Below are 26,354 nucleotides of genomic sequence, written 5' to 3'. Positions count from 1 at the left end.
TGGAATAATGAAGAAACGCACACTACAGAAGAACTAGACAATCACAGCATGAACCACTTTCTCCAAGATCACTACATAATCTACACCATCAAAAAATATGAAAGCATCTGTAAGAATTTATGTAGAACAATTTGCATGTTCATGACATTTTGAAGCAGCACAGTTGCAGAGACACTACAACCCCATAATCCATTTGAGACTCACCTTTGACCAGCTGCCCGCGGTCCAGTCTGCTGGGCAGGGGAGGTGCGTGTTGCAGGAGGATAGGGACTCAGGTTTGGGTATGTGTTCACATGCACTGGGCTGCAGGGCTTCCTGCTCCTCAGCACTTACTGCCTGGATGCAGAGCACTGTCCTTTTAGTCAGGCCCAAGCTCCCACAGCTCGCCGAGCATTTCTGCCACTCTCCAACCCACCATCTACACACACACACACACACACACACACACACACACACACACACACACACACACACACACACACACACACACACACACACACACACACACACACACACACACACACACACACACACACGGTGCAAATATTGACAATTTAATGGCACACTTGTGAATAAAAATGACAATATTATACAGCTGTGCTGCCAGCTCAGTGAGTTTAATTGTATCACCCTCAGGCACACAATTTCCACGTTGTTTTTTTGTGTGTCAAAAAACAATACTGAAGTCCAAATAAAAAGGGGAATCCACATCTCCCTGTATGTGCTCGGGAAGCTAGGTGTGCATTTTGTTTTAAGAGCATGAGGAGCAGATTATGTCTCACGTCTTGCTTAATTTTAATGGTGAGATTTCTGCTAGTTTAAACTTTCAGTCCCTGTCTCACAATTTTAGCTACTTCAACTACAGTATTAAAAGCAAAAAGCCCAAAAGCTAAAATCATTAATTGCTTGCTTTGTAAGATGGTGATAGAAACACAGGGTTTAATCAGTGACAGTGTATCCATCACTGATTAATGTCTATGCCCTTCATCATGCAAAGAACTTTCAACACAAATGTTGTCCTTTATTGTAATTGTAATGGCTCCTACATCATCTGTAGCAAAGGAACTGGGTGCTGCTGATCCATTTGAACAAAAGAGGAAATAGAGTCGTTTTGTTGCTGATGCTGCCAGACGTTAACAAGCTGCGGTTTGGTGCAATAAAATGTGTGGGAGGAAAACAGAGTGTTGATTCTCAGTGAAACCTGCCAGCTGTGTCTAGACACTTATTCCACCTGTTGTTTCTCCTCATGCTTTCAAGCACACTCTAGTGCTTGAAAACTAGAGTGTATAGTATAGTATAGTTTTCTCCCATGCACACCACAAAGCTCCTGCAAAGGTTGCAAGACAACTGTCTTATCTCTGAGTGTGTGTGTGTGTGTGTGTGTGTGTGTGTGTGTGTGTGTGTGTGTGTGTGTGTGTGTGTGTGTGTGTGTGTGTGTGTGTGTGTGTGTGTGTGTGTGTGTGTGTGTGTGTGTGTGTGTGTGTGTGTGTGTGTGTGTGTGTGTGTGTGTGTGTGTGTGTGTGTGTGTGTGTGTGTGTGTGTGTGTGTGTGTGTGTATACAAAATGACACCAGCAGTATTCACAATGTCCAGAGGGTAAACTCACATGGCTGGACATGGATCCTTGTTACAGCTGGTTTGGTTATCGTCAGGCCGGGTTAAAGGGTCACAGAATTGCTCCTCCACTATCCCAGTTGTCCTTTCCACACAGTGAACGATCTGCCTCTGAACACCTGGAATACCAGTGGGAGGGGAGATAAACTTTTGTGACTACACGCACAAACACATTTTGGCTATTCAACATCGCAAATCAATCTCCTCTCCAGACAGCGTTGCACAAAGCAGTACATTAATAGGACTGGTCTTCTAAAGACGTAATCATCACTATTTCCACCCCGTCAGAGCAGGTGACACCTCTCACCTCCCTGTGGCCTCTGCTTGATTCAATTTAAATCTTCAAAGACACCTCTTGAAGGACAAGACAGCTACGTCAGATTGAAGCCCAGATGGAGGCGGAAAGAAACAGGCATGGATTCACAGTAGCTGCAACGAGTTACATGTGTCCACATCATCACACACAACCTACTGATTCGCAGAGTGTTTACGACCAACGGTACGTGATTTATTAAAAGGGGTGGGGCTAAAGTGTAGGGGGGTGGGGCAAACCGTCACTAATGGAAAAGGAACTCTGCTGAGTGCAAAGTCTACGACAAAAAGTTCATGGTACATGAACCTGTTTAGAAGTAATGCACCTTTTCACATAAAACATCATTTTAATCGTCACATACATGAAATTTGACCTCTGCTTTTAACCAATCCTGAGTATTTTGGAGCAGTGTAAAGCTGCTGTAAAGCGCACAGGAAACAACTTGGGTTCAGTGTCTGGCTCAAGGACTCTTCTACATGAGGACAGGAGCGGCTAAAGATCAAACTGCCAACCTTGTGATTAAGGACTACCAGCTCTAACCACAGAGCCAAAGCCGCCCCTACTGTCATAGGCCACGGTCACTGCCAAACCCTATTTTGCTAATTGCCATGAACAGAAACACACCTTCACACCCACAAACTTGAACCCTATGCCAAATGTCAGCCCATTAGGATGGAAACTGTGGGCGCCAAAGTGTAAGGAAACTTTTGTGGATAGACTGACCAACAGACCGACAGCTATAGAGCTGCTGGTTGCAACTAAAGAAGAAATAACAAAAAACTGTAAGCCATGTTGAGGACACTGCCTTTTTCTTCTAAATTCAACATCCACTTGAATGAATAATGTTCTGTGATCTCACACTGTAGATATTTTGGTCTAATGCATTTTAAATGTTGGTAAAACCCTGTTCCTGCCACACAGAACGAGGACAAGTATTGTGCTGAATTTAAATTTTGTACAGTAACAATTAAAGTACTAAAGCCAGTGTGAGTTGCTTGATTCTAAACATAGATAGATAGATAGATAGATAGATAGATAGATAGATAGATAGATAGATAGATAGATAGATAGATAGATAGATAGATAGATAGATAGATAGATAGATAGATAGATAGATAGATAGATAGATTACACAGTACTCACTGCATTAAGCCCAAAAGGCAGCTCTATTTAATCGGTTTAATGCAACGCTTGTTTCCAAAGATTTACAGTTCAGCCACATGGGACAAGCTTTCAAATCCTTTATTCGTCCCACACCGTGAAGCACCTAATTGATCTTCAACGCCCATCATGCAAATCAAAAGCAACAGCTCTTCTGGTAGATCAGTGAAAAGCAAATCCTCCCACGTTGATAAATAGCTTCACACAGATTTGTGCGCACATGAAATACGTCTAGTGTTGACTTGTAAAAGCTTCTTTAATCTTTATCACCGACACATCCTTTGTTCTGCTCAGTAGAGTTTGTACAATACCTTTATCTAATCATCTAATCTTAACTTTCATATTAATAAAATGCACATGTTTGAGCAATACTGAAATTGCATATGAAGCAGTTCACAAAAAGAGAGATCAGAATGTAACCAACGTATGTTCAGAGTCAGCTGTACTCGTCAATATAACATTACGTTTCCATACAAATGTAATGGAAAAAGATAAATGCTAATTCATAATATTTCTGTGAATAGTTGTATGTCAAGCTTTGTATACAGAGTATACAATTAAAACATAAAGGGTTTGACCTGCCTAGTTAGAGAATGTAAAATATGAACAGGATGAACAAACAGGATGAACCATGAGAAAACAAACCTATCGATAGCAAAACCTCAAATTGGTTCTCTTACCTGTTCCACATGTCACACTGCATTCAGTCCATGAACCATATTTCCAGAAGAAAACGGACGCAGAGGAGTTGTTGTCCACATTTTGACTAATTGTGTACTCGTACCGAACTCCTGGGTTGCTCTCCTGAAAGAGAAGCTGTAACACACAAGACAATATCAAACAGATTAAAAACCAACTAGAATTACCACCAAAATGGTGTCTAAAATGTCATCACTTCATCATTTGATCCTATTAAACATTTGTGTGAAATTTTCATAATTAGCAGATGAATTATTGAGTTATGGCCAAGAACAGGTTTTTGAGGTCAGGGTGACTTTTGACCAGCCAATTTTAAATCAGTTCAACCTTGAGACCAAGTGAACGTTTGTGCCAAAATTGAAGAAATTCCGAGAAGGCGTTTCTGAGATATCATGTTCTCAAGAACGATACGGACAACAGCGACCACGGCTGTCGTCGGCGTGGAGACATACAGAAAACGTTCAGCCCTTATTGACAAAATATTCCCAGGAACAAAGGGACTACTTCACAAACTAAAAAAAGTTGCATATTTCCTCTTTGCGTTTCCACCACATCTGGCAGACTAGGTTTAGCTTTCTGGTCTTCTAAACGCAAAACATTACATTTAGAGGTTAATCTGACCTGAATCCACAGTGGCTCCATGGTGGGCCCAGGAGACGTCAGGTTCTCCAGGTGTCCCGTCCTCTTGTAGGTGAATACTGTCCCGGCTGCCTTGTACTCTCCATTCCACTGAATCGTCCAGCCACCATTCAAAAAATACTTGTTGGGGTTGTCACTTCGTAGCGCCAAGAAATTCTCAGCTTCAGCCACTTCCTCGATGCGGATGTCCCAGGCTGCCTCTGGGATCAGTCCAATGTCTACGTAGCCTAAAGGGCATTTCATTTTCAATAAGTGAAATTGAAGGACAACGTTACCTGATACACAGTTAACAAATAGTGGAGAAGACGGAGGAGAAAAATGCCACCTGGAGAGTTTTAGGCTTTTACCAAAAGGAGTTTTGTTTTAAATTGTCACCCATGTCAAAATATCTTCCACGAAGTGGTCTATTGCTAAAACACAGTTATTAGGAAACATACCAAGTCCTTCAGTCTCCTCAAATGTTCTCCTCACAGTTGTACAGGTGGAGCCGTTACCATGACACACTCCACAGCGATCCTCGACAGCACGGGAGTCGATCACATAGTCACAGCCTAAGTTCTAGAACACATATGCATCAAAATGAACTCCACAATGCATCATCTCGAACAAAGTGAATACACAACAAAGGTAAAACTTAGATAACAGGCATAATGCTGCAATTAGGGGACTGCATATTAAAGACTTGATGAGCCCTACAGGATCTGTTCAATCGTGCACAGAACACAACCATGCCTCACCTTTCCTCATCTGCCCCTGACTTGTTCAGAGAAGACAGGAGATGTAAGTGAAGATCCAAGTAATCCTTAATATTGTTTCTTGCTGCTTTATGATTATTGTCACAACCTGTATAGAAATATATAAATTCACCCCCGGTACAGTTGTCAAGCAAGTAAAATTTTTGCTATAGAGATCAAAACTGTCTTTTTACCAGGCTGTAAACATGTTTATTTCCGCAGTAAAGTCGGGCATTTAAACATAAAGGTCTATGGACTCGCTTTTGGAGCCTGCCTCAGGTATATGAACATTTGATCAACAGTAGTTTTTGTCACTTCCGCGCTGGCTTTATTTCTCAGCACTGGTTGTCGCTTGGGAGGAATAAGAGAGTTGGGGCTACGCTTCGCATCCAGGCCGTGGGTCGGGACGCCGTTATCAGCGCTCACCGCCGTATGAGCGCAATGCAGAGCGGCGGCAATAAGCTAGCAAGTGGAGCACACACAGATACTCTCATGCACTAACGTGCACACACGGCCGGACCGGCTACATAAAGAATGCACAGAGAAGCTCGCATTACAACACACAGAGCGGGAGAGTGACTTCATTCTCTGCTCAGGTAAACATTAATCCACTTTATCTTTACATATAGTGGCAAACAGTTGCTTTCTGATATATTTTTTCTCCCAATTTTGAACAAAGCACCTTTAAGGACGATCAATTTGAGAAATACTGATTCGGCATTCAATGTTACAGCGACCCTTGAAAACTGCAAATAGTTTCCAGGTAAAAAAGGTGGAAGACATGCTGCTTCCTGACATAAATGTCACAAAATGTCATGAAATCAGAGCCACAAAGTCTGTAATTGCTGTCCAGTCAGTATCAAAACAACGTCTCTATCAGTGACTGGCATTTTGGCCCCCGGGTGATAGGCAAGAGCAGTGAGATAACGGCCACGACGTCTTTCTATCAACAAGCTCATTTTCCTGCAGAATGTCAAATGTGCAACACTGGCTTGCAGAGAAAATCAACTAAATATACTGCATGACTAACGAAGCAGAAACACGGAAATCAATGAGAAATACAAGGATGGAATAATCAAGTGAATGCTGTCAAACGCTGAAGCGGAGACAACGAAACATATTTGTGAAAGAATATGTGGAACAGTGTTGATACCTTACAGATGCCATTCACGCACACATCTCTGCTTTTGTTGCCTTGGTAGCACGGCGTCCCATCAGCGACGACCTCCTGCATCTTGTCAGAAAAATGTTCATCCAGTGGACGGCAGTGCAGCTCACAAGGGCTGACTGAAAAAGAGAGTTTTTGGAGAGACACAAAGTTGTGGTGAGTATTGCACAACAGCCAAAAGGTGCCGTTTTAACTTTGCCTGAATACCGTCACAGCCTAAATGAAGTTTGCTCTGCCCACCTCGGTTGATGACTGCTTCCCACTTGTAGAACCGGCCCTTGTACGGCACGGTGTTGAAGTGAGCACACTGGATGTCTCTGAAGGTGGGCAGGTCATGAGGACACGGTGTGGCGTTGCAGATCTTGTACCTCCGTCTCTCTCCCAAACAATACTTCCCTCTGTACTTAGGACTGTTGGATCGTCAAAGGCAGTATTTCAGTTCTGCTCATTGACTCTTACTTTCAAACATTTGTGATAAGGTGAGAAATGGCGGCGTGAAGAGGAGACGTTTTAGATCTGTATTTTCATTTTGTGTTAAATCCTTCATTTCATTAAACACATTAAAAGCAATGTCAAATATATAAACACATCCTTTTTTTCATAAAAAGAAAGGTTCTGTGATATCTCTGTGATTTCTTTGCTTAGAACATCCTCCCTATTGTTTATAGATTACACAATAACTTCTACCGTCTCTCACTGGCAATCTAAAGATAGATGAAATGTGTGAATTAAGTTACTGCCCGATGCTCCTTTCATCATCCAAATGTCAATCATTATCTGTATCTCATGTATTGCCCGAAAAAGCTTAATCTCTCCCATGTTCTTATAAAGAGACTACATTACACATTAAAGCATAAAAGTCTAAGTACAGTTAAACAGCCTTTTACCAATGGCTCTGTGTTTAAACTGTATATCGGATATTAAAGGATTCGTATTAGCTCATAAATAAGCCTCTTCATTCGCAGAAAAAGGATTGAAATACTAATTTAATTGTAAAACAATAGTTAAAATCAAGAAGACTTTCTGAATTATTTGTGGCTGAAGAGTAAAACTTACACTGGGTTATCACATCCTCGATGGGCGCTCCGGACTCCGGCCCCACACGTCCTTGAACAGGTTGACCACTCGCTCCACGATGCCCAGCCACCATTTACACTCTCTGGCTGATATCCAACCACCACACACTCTCCACTGAAACACCACTAGTAAAAAAAAACAGCAAAGCTTAAATGATTAAATACATTTACACAAACCGTGAGCTTCATCTTCTTGTTCTTTTAAGGTTTGCATTCACCATGATGTCTGAAATACAGACAGAACTCTGTCTGTTTGTACTCTATTCTGATACATTACGTATGTCTAAATATCACCACATGTAGATTTTCTCTGCACTTTTCATGAGAGCTAAGAAGATTTTGTTTGCGCTTCATTACTTTGCGTGTCACGGTAGTTTATGTAGCTACATTAGTCACTATTTTCATTCTGCCAACCTGCTGCCACGAGGAATCTGGTTCAAGTTCTTTACGGTCATATGCACAATAACAATGAAGACGTTGATGGAAATTAAATTCTTAGTTCTCTCAGTTAAAAAACAAACAGGAAAGACTCCCATGATAAAGCCCCTTCCCATTAGAGACTGAACACTGATGGTTGTCAACAACAAATTCATAATGCAGGTCTCATTTTATATGCTCATGAAATGAAGGACTCACCTTGTCCTCTCCACAACTGGTCCCATCCACAGCCCCGTCCAGCTTCGAGTGGCAGGTTGTTCCCACAGTGCACCACAGAGTGCTGCATACATTCTAGGAAAGCAGAGAGTGTCTTAGTACCACAGCATGTTCGCTGGTGTACTTATGATAAATTAACAGTAAACAAAAGAATGTTTAAAATGCAGATTTTGTATGAACGCAATCAATCTGGATTTGCAGATGTGTTGAAGATGTTTTTCCTCTTTCGATTGGGTTTTGTATTTCCCACAGTGGTAAAATCTGCTTGTGAGGACTGATAACACCAAAAGGTGAAATGTACCGTTTGTTAAGAAGTTCCTTGGCTGATTGCTCCAATTGTCTGAGCCCATTCTTGTTGCATTTGCTTGACATTTGTGTTGAATGTGTTTGCATTTGGCCCAAAGCGTCATACTGAAGATTAGGATGTTTTGTGAGATTTGAACCTTCAGAATGCAACAAGTTACAGTGATCTGTGAGCAATATTTATCTTATTTTCCAATGAATAATGTTCCAACTATCTTCTGACTGATAACACAAAGATAAAGGCAAAACATAACACTGTTATACAACATGAAAATCTATAATTCCATATGAAGTATCTCTTTGTTTATGCTGAATGTAGTGTTCATGGAGAGATTTTGTTCACTCCTGGCACCATTTTGTAATTCATGCTGCACTACCATGCGGTTGATGAGGTACACATTCCCGCCAACTGATTGTACATGTAGAGACACTATGTTGTTACTTTGAGGAATTGGTGGAAAAATGCATGTGTGTGCTCTCCGCCCATCCATCCTTTTGCCATTATTGCTGCTCTGGCCGGAGGAGCTGCGTATAAATCATTCAGATCTGCTTCCGGCCATAATACACAGGAGTCCTACAAAGCTTTAAGATGGACAGCTTTAATGTCAGACAGGATTTATATAAAATCTGCAATACATCTACTCAAACACACATACCGCAGGAAATACTCTTAATTGGTCCATTTATGCAAATCCTGTGTCAAAAATCGTTACTATACTTCGATCACGTCAAGTCTATTAGATTCTTCTGTACGGACATGTTGAGCTGCTTACAGATACAGAACAGAAAATGAAACCAGCAGGTTCCTTCAAGCTCCAGTGAGCTCCATCAGACCTGCTTGTCAGATGGTTGAATAACTTCTGAAACCTCCTCCCTCAACAGCTTTCTCATGTTGGATTATAGAAGGCGACGTGTCTGATCATATTACACAACCAAGTTTTCATTAAGGTCTCTTTTTCTTCTTTCTTGACACAACAATTTCTGTTTTCAAGTGAACATGTTTTCAGACTGCAACATAATGAATGTCTCCGAGGAGTGACCTTCTGAAAAGGTGCCCACGCTGTCCCCACATTCAAACGATATCGCGTCTCCCTGCTCTCTTTGACGGCTGGCTTTCCAGTCGGCCTTCGATTGTGGCCGTTCAGAACAACTATGAACACTTCCAGCGAGGTCGAACAACGTGTCATGCAAACTACTTCTTTTAAACCATAACCTGTAGAGTTTTTTATCCATAATGATTGTAATGCAAAAAATGTTATTTTCTAAGGTAATGTACTTGTTTTGCTTTTATTCTCTTGTTTTTATTCTTTTACTGATATCTCTTGCTGCACTGTCCACTTTGCTGTTGTAATCCTTCAAAAGTCCCCACTGTGGGACTAATAAAGGATTATCTTATTTTACCTTAATCTGCAACCTTCAGTCAGTAATGTTATTGAATCGTAGTCGAAATGTGCGATTTATAATCAAGATGAAAAGATAGAAGAACACATTCATGTCTGCCGAAGACTGAGGGACAGTATATAGCAAAGCAAAAATGATGCTGGCTATCAACTGTGGTATCCCTCAGTGCTGCCTACATTTGACCATTTACAAATATCCTGCAGTTGTGACTTTTGACCACCATGTCTGGTATTAAACCGGAGTTACTCACTTTAAAAGTCCTGAGTTTGAAACTTAAGCCGTAAACCTTTTTTTACTAGTACTTGTAGAAATGCATATACAGCTTCCCTTGGGGTCTTTTAATCCAATGCTTCCTACAGACTTAATGCGGCCTGAGACACAGTGTTACAACTCTAACTAAAGGTCAGTGCCATTACAGCTCCTTGTCTAGCCTGGGTTATTTAAAAGTAGGATAGGCTACATCTCAGTGGTGAGACACTGAGATGAGATCATTACTTATAGAGCGATATTTGAAAGATTACACTCAGCTGTTGACAGGTCATCTAAATCAACAGTCTTTTAAATTGTTAATGGCACAATTGCACAGAGTGACTTAATATCAACTCTACAATTTGTAAAACGATTGTAAGATGAGGCTCGAACCAACATACGAGTAACAAGCTGTTGGTTCGATCTATTGACACTGATTAAGAAGGATCTGTAGGTCCCAGTCTGGATTCAAAACTTTCAGTACAATTACTATAGTAGAGGCTCACACCTTGGAGACATAATTCACTGTCGAGCTTGCCATCAGGTGTGTGTGTAAGTGTTGATAATGACCACATGATACATCAAAGTGCAGAGGGTTGTGGAAGCTGCACAGCAGGTTTACCGACACCGTTCCTGTAGTCCATCAAGAATTTAAAAAAAAGATGCCCTCAATCCCAGAACATTTTAAAAGGGCACATATCATGCTCATTTTCAGGTTCTTACTTTTACTTTGGGTTTCTACTAGAACATGTTTACATGCTTTAATGTTTAAAAAAAAATGCCTTTCTCTAGAAGCCGTGTGTAAAGACTCATTACGATAGTGAAGTGACCTATACTGCAGACATGTGTCCTGATTTCCTATATAATAATAAAATAACATAAGGATATTGAAAATGTTGATAACTCGGTAACTCTGATTGCTCCTTCAGGCTATAATTTACACTTATTTTGTGCCTGAATAAAATAATATGACTGAAATGATTGCATTATTGGTGGATTTCCAGTGAAATATGACAACTAACCAATATGTTGGTTCACTTTTATTGTTACAGGTTGTTTTTTGGTTGTTTTTTACTTGAGTCTCTTTGACATCGTCAGACCACAATCTATAAAAGAGAATATTTGAGCGACTGCTAAAAATGTTCATACCCACCTCCAAAGTTACGTATATAGTACGCTACTCTACTTTATTGGTGAAGGTTATTAGTTATTGGTATGCACCCCGAAAAGAGGACCTGCAGACGCCACTCAGGTCTTTTAGTGCCAATGTTGTTTATGATGTCCAATGTTAGAATTGGACATCAGTTAAAAACAGTGAAGCACGTACTCTTTGGAGTAATGATTCAAATACAATATCCAATCTATCAGAAACTAAAAAAAATTCAAGTAGGTTCAGTGCATTAATAAAAGAAGTACACATGATGTACTTATTGTTGTTGTGAACAATGTGATACAATAATGAAATGGTAAAGTTTGAACAGCACACACTGTACTGAAAACACAATAGGATCAGGGACAAAGGGAGGAGGCAGAGAGCACAAAGAAAAACATATTTCTATGAGCGCTTGAAGAGTCGAAGAGCGGGTCAAATCGGAAGCAAACAGACGTTGTTGCAAGTATATATGGGAGAGACACGAAAACAAAACAAGGCAGGCCAAGACCGAGCAAAGTGGAGAGAATAGTAGAGAAAGGAAATAATGAGACCACAATGAGACCACAAGAGACCCCCGTTGTTTCCATAAAACTGCACATGGCTTTGTATGGATGTATTTTGATGTGTTTGAGCCTTACGTCCATGTCATCGCAGAGCAGGGACCCAGATCCATACTGCAGCCGACACTGATGGGCAGAGCTGTACAGAACCCCAGGAAGCACCGAGTTCAGAGACGGCTTATCCTTTACCGGGGCATCATCAAGGCACCAGCCCCAGCCGCGACTGTGAGAGATGACAGGAGGGAGGTGGATGATTACAAAAAGAAACTCTGGTAAGCACAGTTCTAAAATGCATTTGTTAAATACACACGCACACACACAATAGCAGACACGAAGAATCTTCTTTGACAATCCGAGAAATGCTGATCGTTTTGCGTTAGTGTTAGACTACAAAATAATATCCAGGAACTGCAATGGACCAGCACTTCAGCATTGACCTCTAAACTACCACTTTTCCTTCAAATTATTTCACTAATCCTTCTTGACTCAACTGTCCATCCACTAAATATGTGTACACTCGGCTCTAGCACTGCATGTTCATTAAGTTAAAACAAATAAACCAAGATCTTGTCTTAAGACAACTAGAATTATGGCAGAAAAAAATAAAATAAAAACTATTTTCACATCTTACAGATACAAACTGACACTGAATGTTAACAGTATTTCGGCACAGTGCAGTGGCATAAATAAAATTGTTGTAAATAATAAAACAATTTTAATAAGTCTAAATCAGCTTTTGTTTGGAGCACAATTCTCAAAACCTCCCCTCCTCCCACAACACGCAAAGACACAAAGTGTGCGTGTCTTTAAATACATCATCCCCAGGGTGAATACTGCTTTCTGAATATCACCGCACCAATTATCAAAATGGACTCTTCCAGGAAAATCAATTACAGGGCTCTATTAATGGGTTTGTCGGCTGAGCAACCTGAATGAAATATAATTGTTCTCACAACAGGCTACATCCAACTCTTTTGTATCGGTTTCCTGTAAATCACTGAGAGTCAGATATGCGGGATAAAGCGTTGGATATTCCTTCAGAGTCGATAAGTGGGTCAGATCGTGTGAGGCTTGTGGCACATTCTGCCTTAAACACACGCGCAGTATTTATCAAGCGGACGCAACAGGCTGGAGTTGCAGTTTGCGTTTCATTTGTGAGAGCGTCTGCAAGGTTCTCCTCTCTCCTCACTGCATATGCATTTCATGGACGATCGCACAAATAAGGTCACATGATCACAGGACATCAATGGTGTTTGTTAACTTCAACAGAAGCAATCAAGTTCAATCAAAAGTACATTAAAAGTATTGGTCCAATTAAAACTTGCAGATTAAAAACTAATTTAAACTGTAAAAGTAATGTGTATTACATGTAAAAAGAAATAAGCTAATATTGACCTTCAAGTATAGATGTATTATTCTTCTGTGACTTGTGAATTCCTTTAATTAAAATGTATCCGTTACCCTCCTTTAATAACGCATTACAAACGATGGGCTCTGATCACTGCACCTGCTTCGGAATTTGCTTCGCCAGTTGTTGTTTTATGTATTGTACATATTGTGATGTTGCAATTTTTGTTTGAGATCTATTTTTTATTTTGTCTTGTATCGACTTGTCTCCTTTTGCTGCCTTTTTTGGCCATGTCGTCGAAAATGAGAACTGGTTCTCAGTTGACTTTAAAGGGAAATAATAATAATAATAATAATAATAATAATAATAATAATAATAATAGTCTGCTATTTGATTCTGTAGTGTAGCAGCACAGATGAGCTGAGTGTGTCATTACCACTTTTAAATGACTTCCAGAGGAGGAAGTACAGCAAAGGGCATCGCTTAATACTTTGTTAGGTGTCTCATTATAGCTTCCCATTACCACAGCCAATTACACTTAATTCTGTCAGTCAAAATAATGAGTATTTTGTTCAAATATATTATTTAAATTTAAGCTAGGGTTGGTAATCTCTTTCAAAAACATTTTAGTTATGTTTGTTGAAACTGTCTTTATACCACACCAGCAATCAATAAATCAAATAATTTGACGAAAGGAAAGGAAACAAAAACGAAAATGAATCTGGGTAAAATCTGGTATCTGTAGCAGGACATAGGCAGTACATGTGTGCATCAGGTAGAATGAACTGTACTCTGTTCATTTATTTATCATGGCGTGGTGAGTGTGAAACTCTAACACTGAGCTGAAATTAAATGAATGCACACAAATTATGTAAATAATATAAATAAACATGCTCATACTGTGTTTGGCTGTAGTTCATAGTTTGTAGTGTTTTGCCGCGGCTCACACACACACACACACACACACGGTGCTCAGCTGAGTGGAGGTGAGACTGACAGGTGAAGCTGTCTTCAACCCTCCAGATCTTCACTGAGTGACAGCTGACATAAAATCAAGGATTCACTCAGGCTCAATATAGCCGATACCGATCAGTTTAAATATACTTTGATCAGCCCCGATACCAATCTTTGAGATCGGATCCGGACATCCCAAGTTAATATCAACATATGATTGAGGCAGCTTTAAAGAGCAGGTATTGTATAAATAGTACATGTTCTAAAATGTTGAACAAAGTCTTGCTACAAGAAAATGTGCTCAAAGTTAGTCCAAATGTGTATATCGAAAATGTTTTACTCTCATGAGTTATCCTAAATAATGATAAAAAAAATAGATAAATAGGATTTAAAGAAACCTAAGGCTGATTGTTTGGCACTTAACCACAAATCTGAGTTGACCTCACGCCAACTGTTGAACAGCAGCAATTAAAATGTTCTCCATCAGTGCCTCCGGGCTGAAACTGGGCAAATTAGGTTCTTCTGCGACCTTTGTCAAAGCCAGCTGTCCTGGAATGTTTGTCAATTAATAAACTCCTGAATCTATATATAAATTATGTTGTAACATATGCGATCTGATGAAGTATGCAATGCAATGTGTGAGATATCCCTTTGCGTCTGTGGTTCCTCTATAGAGCAATTAAATGAACTTTTTTTGCAACCTGGCCTCTGTGGCCTTTCAGGAATTCTCCCCTGGACATTTAAGGGGGTCTCTGTTTATAAGTAGCCAATCTTTGTGATAACATCTAAACCACTCAGCTCAGTGTGACCCTTCACATTCCACATAAAATAACACCTACGGACCAAACCTCTGAAGCAGCACAGAGCAGTGGAGGCCTGCGGGACAACTAAAGCCATACACAATAGGAGCCTTGTCCTGCAGTCAGTGACAGAGATAAAAACAGAGAAAAGAGGGGGCGCTGGCATTTAGAGCAACGAGACGGGAAGACACATATCAGTGAAATGATCAATGCAGATTTAGTTGTTTTGGAGTGGCTAGCTGACGTGGAAGTTTTCCTCGAAACATAATTGAAAATGCAGTTTGAATTTAATTGTCGAATTGGAACATGATTTTTTCAATTGTCTTTTTTTTTTTTCCAACCAGCATGTGACTCCAGCAGACGTATTAGCAGTAATAAACACAAAACCGAGGCGAGAGGGCAAGTCAATGCAATCAAGCAATTACGACTAATAGTATAGTCAGGCCAATTCAAACTTCACAATTGCACTGATACAAACTTTTAACAAAAATAAATGTGTGGGAAATGGTGCTTTTAAGTGCTGAGACAACTCTTGTCTCCTTTTTAATTACCATTGGCCAGACACACAAACATATAAACCAGTGGCCTTTGTGAATCAACCTCCCACAAGACTAAATATCGCCCCACCGCCCTTTTTTTCCACAGTTGAGTCAAGAAGCCACAACGCTGTCAAGCAGCTGAACACCCACTTAATGAATTCCAGATGCTTGGAGCTGAAGAACTGGGGCAACTAACTTTCCTTAATTATTAGCTCTTTGTTACCATGCTAATACTTTTAGTCTGGATGATGACCGAATGTAGCACTTTCACTCCATGGCCAATTGTTTGAAACTTAAAAAAAAACAAAAACTTATATTTAATATAGTTTAGCAGGCCTGTTTTGATTTCTGAAGAAATACAAGTATACACAGTATACTTATAGTACAGTATAGTACCTTATGTACAGGTAAAGTGGTCAGATGAAGAGCTGAAGAAACATGGAATTAAACCACGATGGGTCTAAACACCGCTGTTCACAGCAGCTCAGTGCTGTTTAGGAGCTTTGTATGCGAACACATCATCAGTAATCCAGCAGCAGGAACTGTGTGTGTTACTGTACATTTATTAGACAGGTTGAACACGATAGTGTGTCTGCCCTCAGGTCAGGAAATGGTAACTATTTAACGGAGGCTGATGAATCTTTTATAAAGTGTCTACAACAATAAAATTAAACTAGGATAAGTACACCCCTTAAAAGAGTTTAAGACTTTATAAACATTACACTACTTGTAGTTAATAAGTAATGTTACAGCTTCTTGTTACCTTACATAAGAATTTATTTGTTTTGATTGATCAATGAGATTTGTCCAAGTCATATAAGATCAAAGAACTGTGAATATGAATTATCATCTAGACCAGATATATAAATTAAAAAAAATGTATGTCCACCACGTACGGATATGAGCTCCTTTTACTTCCATACATATAGTGTATATATTTAACGGATGGCCTTCGACAGCACATGAATGCATCTAAAAAGACATGGGTACAGGAAACCTTGAACGCTGAACACACAAACTCAGTCATACACTATATATATATATATATATATATATATATATATATATATATATATATATATATATATATATATATATAGTTAGCAGTGCAGTCACATAGGATGTGTGGCACTCACTCTAGGAAGCGGGTGATATACTGGCGACTGCAGCGTGACCACCTGGGCAGGGAGGTGCCGTACAGGAGCTGTGGAGACATGACGAAAGGTCGTTTCCCAATTGGTTCACAGTCATTACCGTTGCCATCATGCTGAATCCCAAAGCTGTGACATAGAAGCACATCCCACAGAGAGGGCAATTAAAGTGAGTGGGTACAACATGAAACACGTACTTCAAGGTAAAGTTATGACAAGCAAATGCATGCATCGGTTTATGGAGTGCAATTATTGTACACGCTTATATTACAATATTTAACATTTATATACATTTTGCTGTGGGTGCAACAGTAGCGAGCCACGATCAAAAGGCTGTGCACAGCTGTGATAAAAGAAAACAAATGTGAACAAACTCTTGATGCTATTTTGAAGGGTAGCTTTGGTATTTCGTGTCTAATAGAATTTCTTTTATAATTTGGTCCAGTAATGAGGGAGCACACTGCAGACAGCAAATGCGCTGCAATGTACTGTAATTGTTCGGGGCACTGAAAGTGCTCGCTTTTACCGCTGACAGGCGAGGATTGTGTTTATATATGGGATGAACCCTACAGTGAAAATAAAGCATTTTTCTTAACTTTTTCCCCAGACCAATAAAAAAAAAAAACACTAATTTGTTCTCTGAAGCTCTTAGCAGCTAGTTAGCTAGCCTATATGCTACTAGATTGTGTATCGTACCCCGTACATTGGGTTTGATTATGAGAAAGAAACAAAAACTATGAAAATATTTTGTTAAATATTTTTAAAAGAAAGATTTTCGAGCTACGATTGTACCTATGAATGCTGAAAACAAACTCAGTCTGTCAGTGCCCTGTTGGTGCTTCAGTGAATCGATTTTCTTCCTTATGGGAAGAACTGCTTGGTATTAACGATGGTCTATCCACTTAATCTTCCATTTAACAGAAAACACCATGAACATACACTAAGGACGAGCTGCCAATCATACACATATATGGTGGAGAATAAAGTAAGTAATTAAGTCATTTTAAAAAGGTATACTTAAGGCTCAGCTGGACCACAACAATCAAGATGAACAAATAGAGCGACGCTATGAACCGTATACTGTTCTCATTACTTGAGGTCGAGGTGAGTCAGTCTGAACAGAATGGGTTTATGATTGCAAGCTGCATGAAGAATTGTTAAATGGATCGATGGAGTAGGTCTAAACAAGACAATGCGCTGAAAACTATTTTCAAAGCACATGTGCTCTGCTGCTCTGTTTGACTTCTGCATGTGCCTCTTACAGTTTGTGTTACTCCGCACATTACAACACCATCAGTTAGCCACGGGTTCAGCATTGAGAACAGTTGAGGCAAACGCTTATTTTTCCATTTATATTTTCAAACAATGTGGTTACACGTGACCAATCGGAATACAGAGAGCATATTTAAAATGTCATTTAAGTTCAAGTAACCTCTAGTCTCGGAGCAGGATTTGCATCTGTTGTAAATCTAACTTTCAAAATCAAGGTGGTTTATAAATCTAAGCCAATAGTTTAGTTGCAGTATTGTCTAAAAGGGGAATCTGGAAGGCTGTTAATGTACAATCTACAAGCTTTGCCACAGGGAACGATGAGGGTGAACATTTTTCCTCAAAGATAATTCTTATTGTTCGTATTACAAATAATCAGACAGTACTAATTCATGTGACACAATCATTACTGTATGCACCCACCCTTATAATCCCACGGTCTCAGATAAGAATGACAACTGCTGAGCTTTTCTTTCAGTCTTTTACTCCTTTTGATAGTCAAACAAGCAGTGACAGTCATTATAGATAAAAATAGGCATCTGCCTCTCTTCCATTCTTCTATTTTCTCAAACTTCACCCACACGGACGTCATAAATATTAAGGCAAACGTTCAAAGTGGAGCACACTGTGCATTTGTGCAAGGCAGGTGGACATTGCCGTGGTAGTAAGGTGTACGATTGTCCATGGATCTTAGAATGAATGAACAATAAATATATTTATAGTTGAATATAAAATATAAATTATAATTGAAACTATATTATTGAATTGAAACCGGAATGGAATTTTTTTTCTCCTGATTGTTTGACGATGTGAACCTAAAGCAAAATATAATATGTGTGTGTGTGTGCACGTGTGTGTGTGTGTGTGCAGTGAAACCTTACTTGTGTCCCAGCTCGTGAGCTACAGTGAAGGCCAACGGGAGGCCGGTGTCCTCACTAATGCTGCAGCTGCGATGCGACTGACATATCCCCGCCACATGGGACAGACCCAGCGTCTCACACGGCATGTTGATGGCTGCACAGATGTCCTTCCTGTGAAAAGCGTGGTCAGATGTCGGTCGATTCAACATGAAAGACGGCACATCTATTTTCATTGTGAATTAGAAAATGGTCGGAGTGAGTTGAGTCGCACTGGAAGGGGTATATCAATATGGGCAAGAATTTACAAGCTAAAAGAACATTTAAATGGAATAAACAACAAAATGCAAAGTTAAGGAACTTGTCTGAAACAAGTGATGTAACTATGGGTTTGTAGATAATAATTTTAAGCAATGAGAATGATATTGTATCTCTAAGGGAAAAAGAGATTCAAGAGGTGAAAAGGCAAAACATTTTCTTTTTTAGTAGACAGTCATGTTTTTACTCCAGAAGAGCCGCCCCTTCATACTGAAACGCATCGGTACGCTGCTTTGGAAGAAAGAAAATGGCATTTGTCAAGTGTCTGAGAGAAGAGCTATTTTGTCCATGACAATCCTTTGTGCTGGAAACTGTGATGTTTTTTAAAAATGGTTTGAAGGATACAAGTGCGCTGCTGTAAACCATATGAATGACTCATGTCGTGTGCAAAGGTTGTTTGTCAAACTGGCAGCTTATTATTCAGTGAATGCATGAGAGTTCAAGAAGAAAACCCTGAATCAGTCAGGGGTGGACGACGTCTTGGACCGATTTTTCCTTTTTATTATACCTGCTGTTCATCTATTGAGGCATTTGGGATTTCATTATTATTCTTTTAACTGCAGTGTTCACTACAGCTGGTGACCTAACATCTGTTAGATATCTAATGAAAAAGACTAAAATATATGATGCTTTGAAGTGGTGGCAGAGAGAAAAATCAATCAGTGAATCAATAACTTTTCAATTACGAATGGACTCCCTTTGGAGACGTGATTATGTGCGGCTGAGAGAAAGAGTTTTTATTTACCTGGTGAGCAGAACTGCTACATCATGGTGCAGCGGGTGTTCCTCTCCTTTCATGTTGAGTTTCTTCTGCCACTTGCAGAAGCTGTTCAGGCTGTTGTCAGCATGGTGTGTAATCTTTAAGTCATCCTGTCACATCCACATGTCACATGAAGTTAAATGGAGGAGAGCGTAACACAAACAGATACAGCTAGTGTCCCATACGTTTTTAGGTAATGGGATGCCTACGGTGCACAGCAAAGAGACGAATATAGGCTCTATTTGACAGAAAACGCTGTTAAATAAGTACTCTAGGTGCAGCTAAATTTCACCATCTAAGCTTGCAGCATTCATTGCAGCCTTTTAATTGGCCTTAATAACAGTCATTCGTACAAAAGTCAGGAAATGGTAGAGTATGAACTGTGCTGTATGCATTTTCAACTTGTAAACATGATTATCAGGATAACTAAAGAGCATAAAAACATTTCTTATTTTTAGCCTGATACCTGATCAATCTGATAACTTGTTACAGTTGTATTCGCTTTAGTTCTGTTTATTTGCACCATTCACATCTGTAACTTATTGTCGGCTGCTGCTGAGGACAGTGCAGGAAAGATTTATGTTCTATCTGTTAAGTGTTGACTGCTGCCAACAATGCAAAAGCAGAACATATTTTGAACTAGAATAACCTTAGTATACTTTATTATAAATGTGATTTTGCAAACAGAAAGCCCTGTGTATACAGGTTACATTCATAATATACCTGCTGGTATTGTGGAAAACATTGTTGATTGAATTGTGACAGCCCTGCTACGCATTCTGCTCAGTATGCCTTTGAGGTATAAAACCTATTCCCTGTTTCTTTTCCTTAAAATGAACCACATTTCATTATCATAAACGCATTCGTTTTAACCTCCTCCTGCTCCAGTAGGATGAGTCGAACAACCACAATGTTGATTGCGTTTCCAATACTGGCATCCAGGAACAGACCCGCCACCTGAAAAAGACAAAAACTGCATTAAACATTTGGACCTCACATGATTCCTAACTACCATGGCATTGGGTATATAAAATAATCCTAATGAGACACTTTATGCAGGTGATATATAATTATTATATGCTGTATTATCATTGATGGATAATACATACAATTAGCCTTTTTATAAACCACGGCTAGTCATATGTGGTAGAGACTTTGGGATATAAATCTACAAAAACTAACAATCAAATGAAAAGAAGACATTCCTTTTACAACTCCCAACAATCTGATCTTGAAATTATGTTTTTATTTTTTTCAAGAAAGAATGTCAAAACTTTGGGAGTGATATGACTGTTGTTGTCAAGGCCTTATTACAACTTATCACAACATTTATAAATGTTTTTCAAAAAGAGAATAAATGAAACATTTTCCTTTTCAGAAACATCTTGTGTATATTTTGCTTCCTTTGATTTGTTGATTCCTTTTAAGCATCAATTTATAAGTTGATCCGAGTCATTCAGAGGAATCCTTTTAGTCGGTGATGTAAACCATAAACAACCTCACAGGTTTGACATCAAAGCTTTTAGAGCTTCACTGTATTTATTCCAATTGTTCTTACTAATTATTGAGCATGTAAATGCCTACACCAATTAAAAAAAAACTAATTATAGCTTGTACTAATTTAAACATTTACATTCTTGTGGTAGTACACTATACAAATGTCAACACATGTTATGCAAATAACCTTTCAGTCAGTTTACGTCGAGTCACTGCAGTTTCTCTGTGCTCAACCAACAGGAACAATGTAGAAACTGGCCCCATCAACCCTGAAATATTTCCTTGTTTTAAAATAAGATGGTTTACTCGGACGGTTTTAACACTGGGAAAATTGTGAAAAAAAAAATGAAATTAGAGGTGAGAACCATAAAACAAAAAAGGTATAAGGTGAAAGGAACCGATGAGATTCAAGACTGTGAGCATCATGAACACCAAACCTTAAAGGTCTCATTATATACTGATTATAGCCTGAATCATAACAGCTGTTGCAGATAAAAGCACCATTTCGCTTTGATTTCCAGAGCACAGAGGTACTATGTTGGATTTATTTTCTTATAATCAAACTATAACAGCATTTGTTCACAACACAGATGCGCAACTGCAAAGGTAAAGATGCTAGAAAGAGGACGACTCTGAAGGCGTCAGTATGCTTCAAACAAAATGCTTGTCAAATTGTCAGAAAGTGTCTGAAACACCAACTTTTACAAGTATTTAAGTTTAAGTTAAACCCCGACACACATTTAGGATTTTCGGCCTGCCTTCGAGCGAGGCAGACACTTAGGCCTTCAAACCGTGTTCAAACATCTCTTGCTAGTTCTTTTCAAGCACACCTTGATCCATGCTACAGAAACAGTAATATTTACAATGGAAACTCGTCTGCATTCACCACAATAATAAATAATTGACCCACAATGTCACAGCTAAATTGTGGTGCCTAGGATGAGCTGTTTTGCAATATTGGTTGTTAAAATACTTAAGAATATTTAAAAAAGGTGCATCCTGGTATATGGATCATCCTGGGACACTGTACAAATACTATAATCACATCATCTCATCTTTTATCCACACACACAAATACAGGCACGCTCGTCCATAACAATGCATTTATTTTTATATTCTATACAATAATTCATGCACAGGCAGGCGTTCATTTTCACAGTCATTCATTCACCAAGCATGCTTCATAATGCATACGGCTCCAGCCTTCCAACTAGATTTCAACACAACAAATGCCTTTGTTCAATGAGAAAATAACAAGTATTTCACTGTTCTGCTGACATGATGCTAAAGTTTGAGAAACTCAAATATACAATTTAGAAACTGCAACAGATTGTTGCCAAGGAGTAAGAGAGAGCACCTTATTCTGTAATAAAAAGTGCATTTGTAAATAACCACTTGAGTCTGTTCAGTTCCGTTACTACACAGAGCAACACTGGTGTTTTTGTTTTCATTGTTCTTGTACAGAAGACATTTTTACCTGACAACAAGTTGTGTAACTGAGGCACTTCAGACAGAACAGCTTCGACACATAAAGGACTTAATTCATCAAAATGTTTTGTCTCTCATAGCGGCACTCATTCACTTAAACTTGTGGTGCACATCTTATAGCTGAATCAACTTTGCAACACATTTTAACAGCAACAATCTATTTATTTTTTTATCTTTGTCCATGTTTCTCTATCGTTTATCTCGTGATTAAAAATAGAGCTGCAGCTATTTAAAGCAACAATGTGCTGTTGATGTGACACGTTTCCTCTCAACCCACATGCTGCACATTTGCACCCAGTCTTGAAGGGTAAACAGTGCTTTAATGGATTTCTGCTGCACCTTTCTTTATGTCCATGTGACGTTTGTTTGGTGACATGTGGCTGTAATAAATAGCCATGTGAAAGGAAGTTGGGAGCTATTTTTGTAAAAGGGCTTTTTTTTCCTGGCGAGATTGATTATCCTGGCTGTTACATTGGGTGCACACAACTTCACAACAGGTTCATACTTTTGTATTCTGCTGTGCTGACAACTTCAAGAGAGCGTCAGTGGCGAGACAATGGAGCGGTCGGTGGCTGAGGAAGATGATGCCATTAGTTATGGTTTGGAGGTCGTAAGAGGTCGTTTCCCTTGATCCGGTGCAAGATTGTTTTCACAAAACGGAATCATTCCGAGCTTTAAAGTTCAAAGCTGGAGTAGAAGACCCCCCCAAAAAAAGCAGAGGATGTGAGGAATAATGGCCGCTTCCTCTGTGTATTATTGTCTGTAAAGCCTGTTAATCCGCAGGCTTCTCTGTCAGTGAATTCCCTTTCCTGATGTTCTGTCCTCCGATAGCACTTTCAGTAGCAGCGGTGAGACCAGACATGACTTTGTTTTAGAAAAACTCTCTTATGTGCTTATCAATAACAGACAAGGAGTCAGTTTGCTTAACCCCTAACTAGGTGGCAGTAATGACATTAATTGCGAACGGCTAAATGAGAGGAGTTTAATCCATCCATTGTGTTACCTGATACAAGGATGGGAAAACCGAAACAGCATCTGGTCATTCAAAACATCTGCAAGATGTTCAAACATCCTGTAACTCTGCATTCAAAATATCTGGCAGGATTTATCTTTATAAAATCTTTCTGGAATGTTAACGGTGTAATTCAGCTACTCATAATAATATCTACTAACTAGAACATTTCGCAAGAAATTTTGACAGTGTGGCTTCTACTGCCCGAAGACGTCGCAATATATAGCTACACACTTGACTGAATATCTCCAAGTCGTGTGTGTGTGTGTGTGTGTGTGTGTGTGTGTGTGTGTGTGTGTGTGTGTGTGTGTGTGTGTGTGTGTGTGTGTGTGTGTGTGTGTGTGTGTGTGTGTGTGGACACAGACAGAGAGCGTGCGTGCGTGTAACTGGTTGCCATGGTGAGGACGCACCTGGTTGGAGAAGCAGGCTGATTCAGAAACATTACAGTAAACAGTGATTTTGAACAAAGCTCCTGCCTCCTTTTAACAAAAAGCAGGAGTCTGAGTGCCAAAATATGGATACCGTGAGAAAGATAAGACTCTGGCAAACGCGGTAATGTTGTTTTTATGTTTGTGGTGTTAAAAATGTGAGCTCCAGAGCAATATACAAAACTGGTACCATCTGCTTTCTTTGAGAAATGAGTGGTCAGATTTAACATGGAGTTCATGTCGCTCTGCGGCTCTTTGAGCCAAATGTGTAAGTCTGTTGGATTCCACAGTAATTTGTCAACGACAAGGACAAGATTAGCTCCTTTAAAATCCAAAAATTATGCATGAAGAGTGAAAATTGTGGAGTCAATGGCAAAAGACAAATATTTTTTGATGAAAGTATGAACACATCTCTGGTAAAAACAGGATTTGACAGATATGTTGATTAAATCAACTGATAAATTAGTTGACAAAATCGTACGAGTGTTCGTCAACTTCTTTGCTCAAGAACAGATTTGAAATGAATAATGAAACTATAATTCGTACAACGTGGCTTTTGATGCATGGAAATGTTAATATTGTTGTTATTCTCACACACTTACAATGTTCATGACAGCCAGGACGTAACTTTCCACAGCTTTGCTCCCATGATGCTCCACCATTTTAGGGTCGGCCACCACCAGCGTTTCCACCCACTTCTCTTTGCTGACTGAGCGTTGACGAATTCTCCTTCTTCTCTGCTGCCGGTGCTCCCACCGCTCCCGTTGCCTCTCAATGTCCTCAAAACTTTGATGGGAATCTGGAGATTGGAGACAGAAATTGACATTTAAAAACGTTCTTACCGAGGCACATTGTGTGCCAACATAGGAAACCAACTATGACTTTTAACGTGACAAAACATCCTTTGACAATTTAGCCAACATCAGTCTCATGGAATAAATTATGGGATAATCTGCCGAAAACGACCTAAAAATCGACACAATAATAACTGTCTGTAGCCTTGAGACATTTCTCATGAATTGTTATTCTTTTCGTATATATATATATATATATATATATATATATATATATATATATATATATATATATATATATATATATATATATATATATATATAATGATTGTATTTAATCGTAACAGTACATAGCTGTAAAAGAGCATGAGTGTTCAGCTAGGTGTGGGCAGATTCATCAGACCACGGTGTATATAACTGCATGTGTCATAAACTATCCATCAATCTGTCCATCCATCTATCTACGTTTGGTAATAACACTGATACTTTGTACTTCTATTTCTTTCTGTGAGCAGTGTCATTTACATCAGCAGGTGCCTGAAACAAATAATAAATCTGACACCTGAGCCTGATTTGTTCTTTAAAAAGTCTTAAAACTGCCACTTAGTATCACACACACTCCTGCATTGATGTCAGGAAGAGAAAGGAAAGGTGTTTTACTGATTCATGTGGCAAACGCTGTGCAAAGTCCTAATTATTCACAAACTCAAAGCACATTTTCTCTGCAGGATGCTCCAATTATTTTCAGGGTCAGAATTTAAAGAAGCAGAATTATGAGCTCTGCTCTGCATATTATCAGCCGGAGACGGACTAAAGAGAGCGGGACAACAAAATGTTGTCCACCATCAGCTTCATTCTTATCAGTCAGTGCTCTGATTGAGTCTCACGTTTGCCATCTGACTGGATTGTATTAGTCAATTTCAAGGAATGAACAGCAAGTATTGTAAAAACGTGTTAATAATGGTGCAAACAGGTTTGTGTGCATGCGTGTGTGGTGAAAGTAAAAGTGACTTACTTGTGATTCCACAGGTACCGTTGAGAGGTCGTCTCCCTGAGATGGGCTGTACGACTGGACTCCGGGAGGGAGGGGACGCCTGGCGTTTGTAGATGGCGTGGGACTGCGGGCCTGAGGTGTCATCGCTCGACTTCTCCAGAGGGTGAATGAAGAACTCTTCATCGGACAACTTGAACAGTCCTGTCTGATGTAAAAGAAGGGCTGTCGGTCAGTTCTCCTCATCTCTTTTTAAACGGAGCTATTTACAATAATATCTTGATATTTCAACAGCACTTTCAAGTAAAACAATGTGCTTTGTGTATTTTATTTGATCTTCTGCAATAATAGACATTAACTACCAAACTATTATGATGAGTAATTAATTGTTATATATCATTATTTAAAGCAAAACGCCCAAAACA

General features: G+C 39.3%; 1 protein-coding gene across 1 annotated transcript in view; it reads right to left on the bottom strand.

The window, feature by feature from the left end:
• adamts7 (a disintegrin-like and metallopeptidase (reprolysin type) with thrombospondin type 1 motif, 7) overlaps nt 1–26,354 on the bottom strand; it is a 50,383-nt gene that overhangs the window by 14,901 nt on the left and 9,128 nt on the right. The window contains exons 3-18 of the mRNA XM_079184455.1: nt 25,954–26,137; nt 24,747–24,943; nt 20,593–20,676; nt 19,705–19,829; nt 18,666–18,815; nt 16,501–16,644; nt 11,802–11,946; nt 8,040–8,132; nt 7,384–7,529; nt 6,568–6,737; nt 6,313–6,446; nt 4,863–4,983; nt 4,408–4,652; nt 3,768–3,903; nt 1,606–1,732; nt 205–418 (exon numbers count right to left, since the gene is read on the bottom strand). Of these exons, the coding sequence (XP_079040581.1) occupies nt 205–418; nt 1,606–1,732; nt 3,768–3,903; nt 4,408–4,652; nt 4,863–4,983; nt 6,313–6,446; nt 6,568–6,737; nt 7,384–7,529; nt 8,040–8,132; nt 11,802–11,946; nt 16,501–16,644; nt 18,666–18,815; nt 19,705–19,829; nt 20,593–20,676; nt 24,747–24,943; nt 25,954–26,137 (2,415 nt within the window). The remainder of the gene's footprint in view (nt 1–204; nt 419–1,605; nt 1,733–3,767; nt 3,904–4,407; nt 4,653–4,862; nt 4,984–6,312; nt 6,447–6,567; nt 6,738–7,383; nt 7,530–8,039; nt 8,133–11,801; nt 11,947–16,500; nt 16,645–18,665; nt 18,816–19,704; nt 19,830–20,592; nt 20,677–24,746; nt 24,944–25,953; nt 26,138–26,354) is intronic.

Source organism: Pholis gunnellus (genome assembly GCF_910591455.1).
Source record: "Pholis gunnellus genome assembly, chromosome: 1".
Taxonomy (NCBI): domain Eukaryota; kingdom Metazoa; phylum Chordata; class Actinopteri; order Perciformes; family Pholidae; genus Pholis; species Pholis gunnellus.
This window is presented reverse-complemented; position numbering and strand designations above follow the sequence as displayed.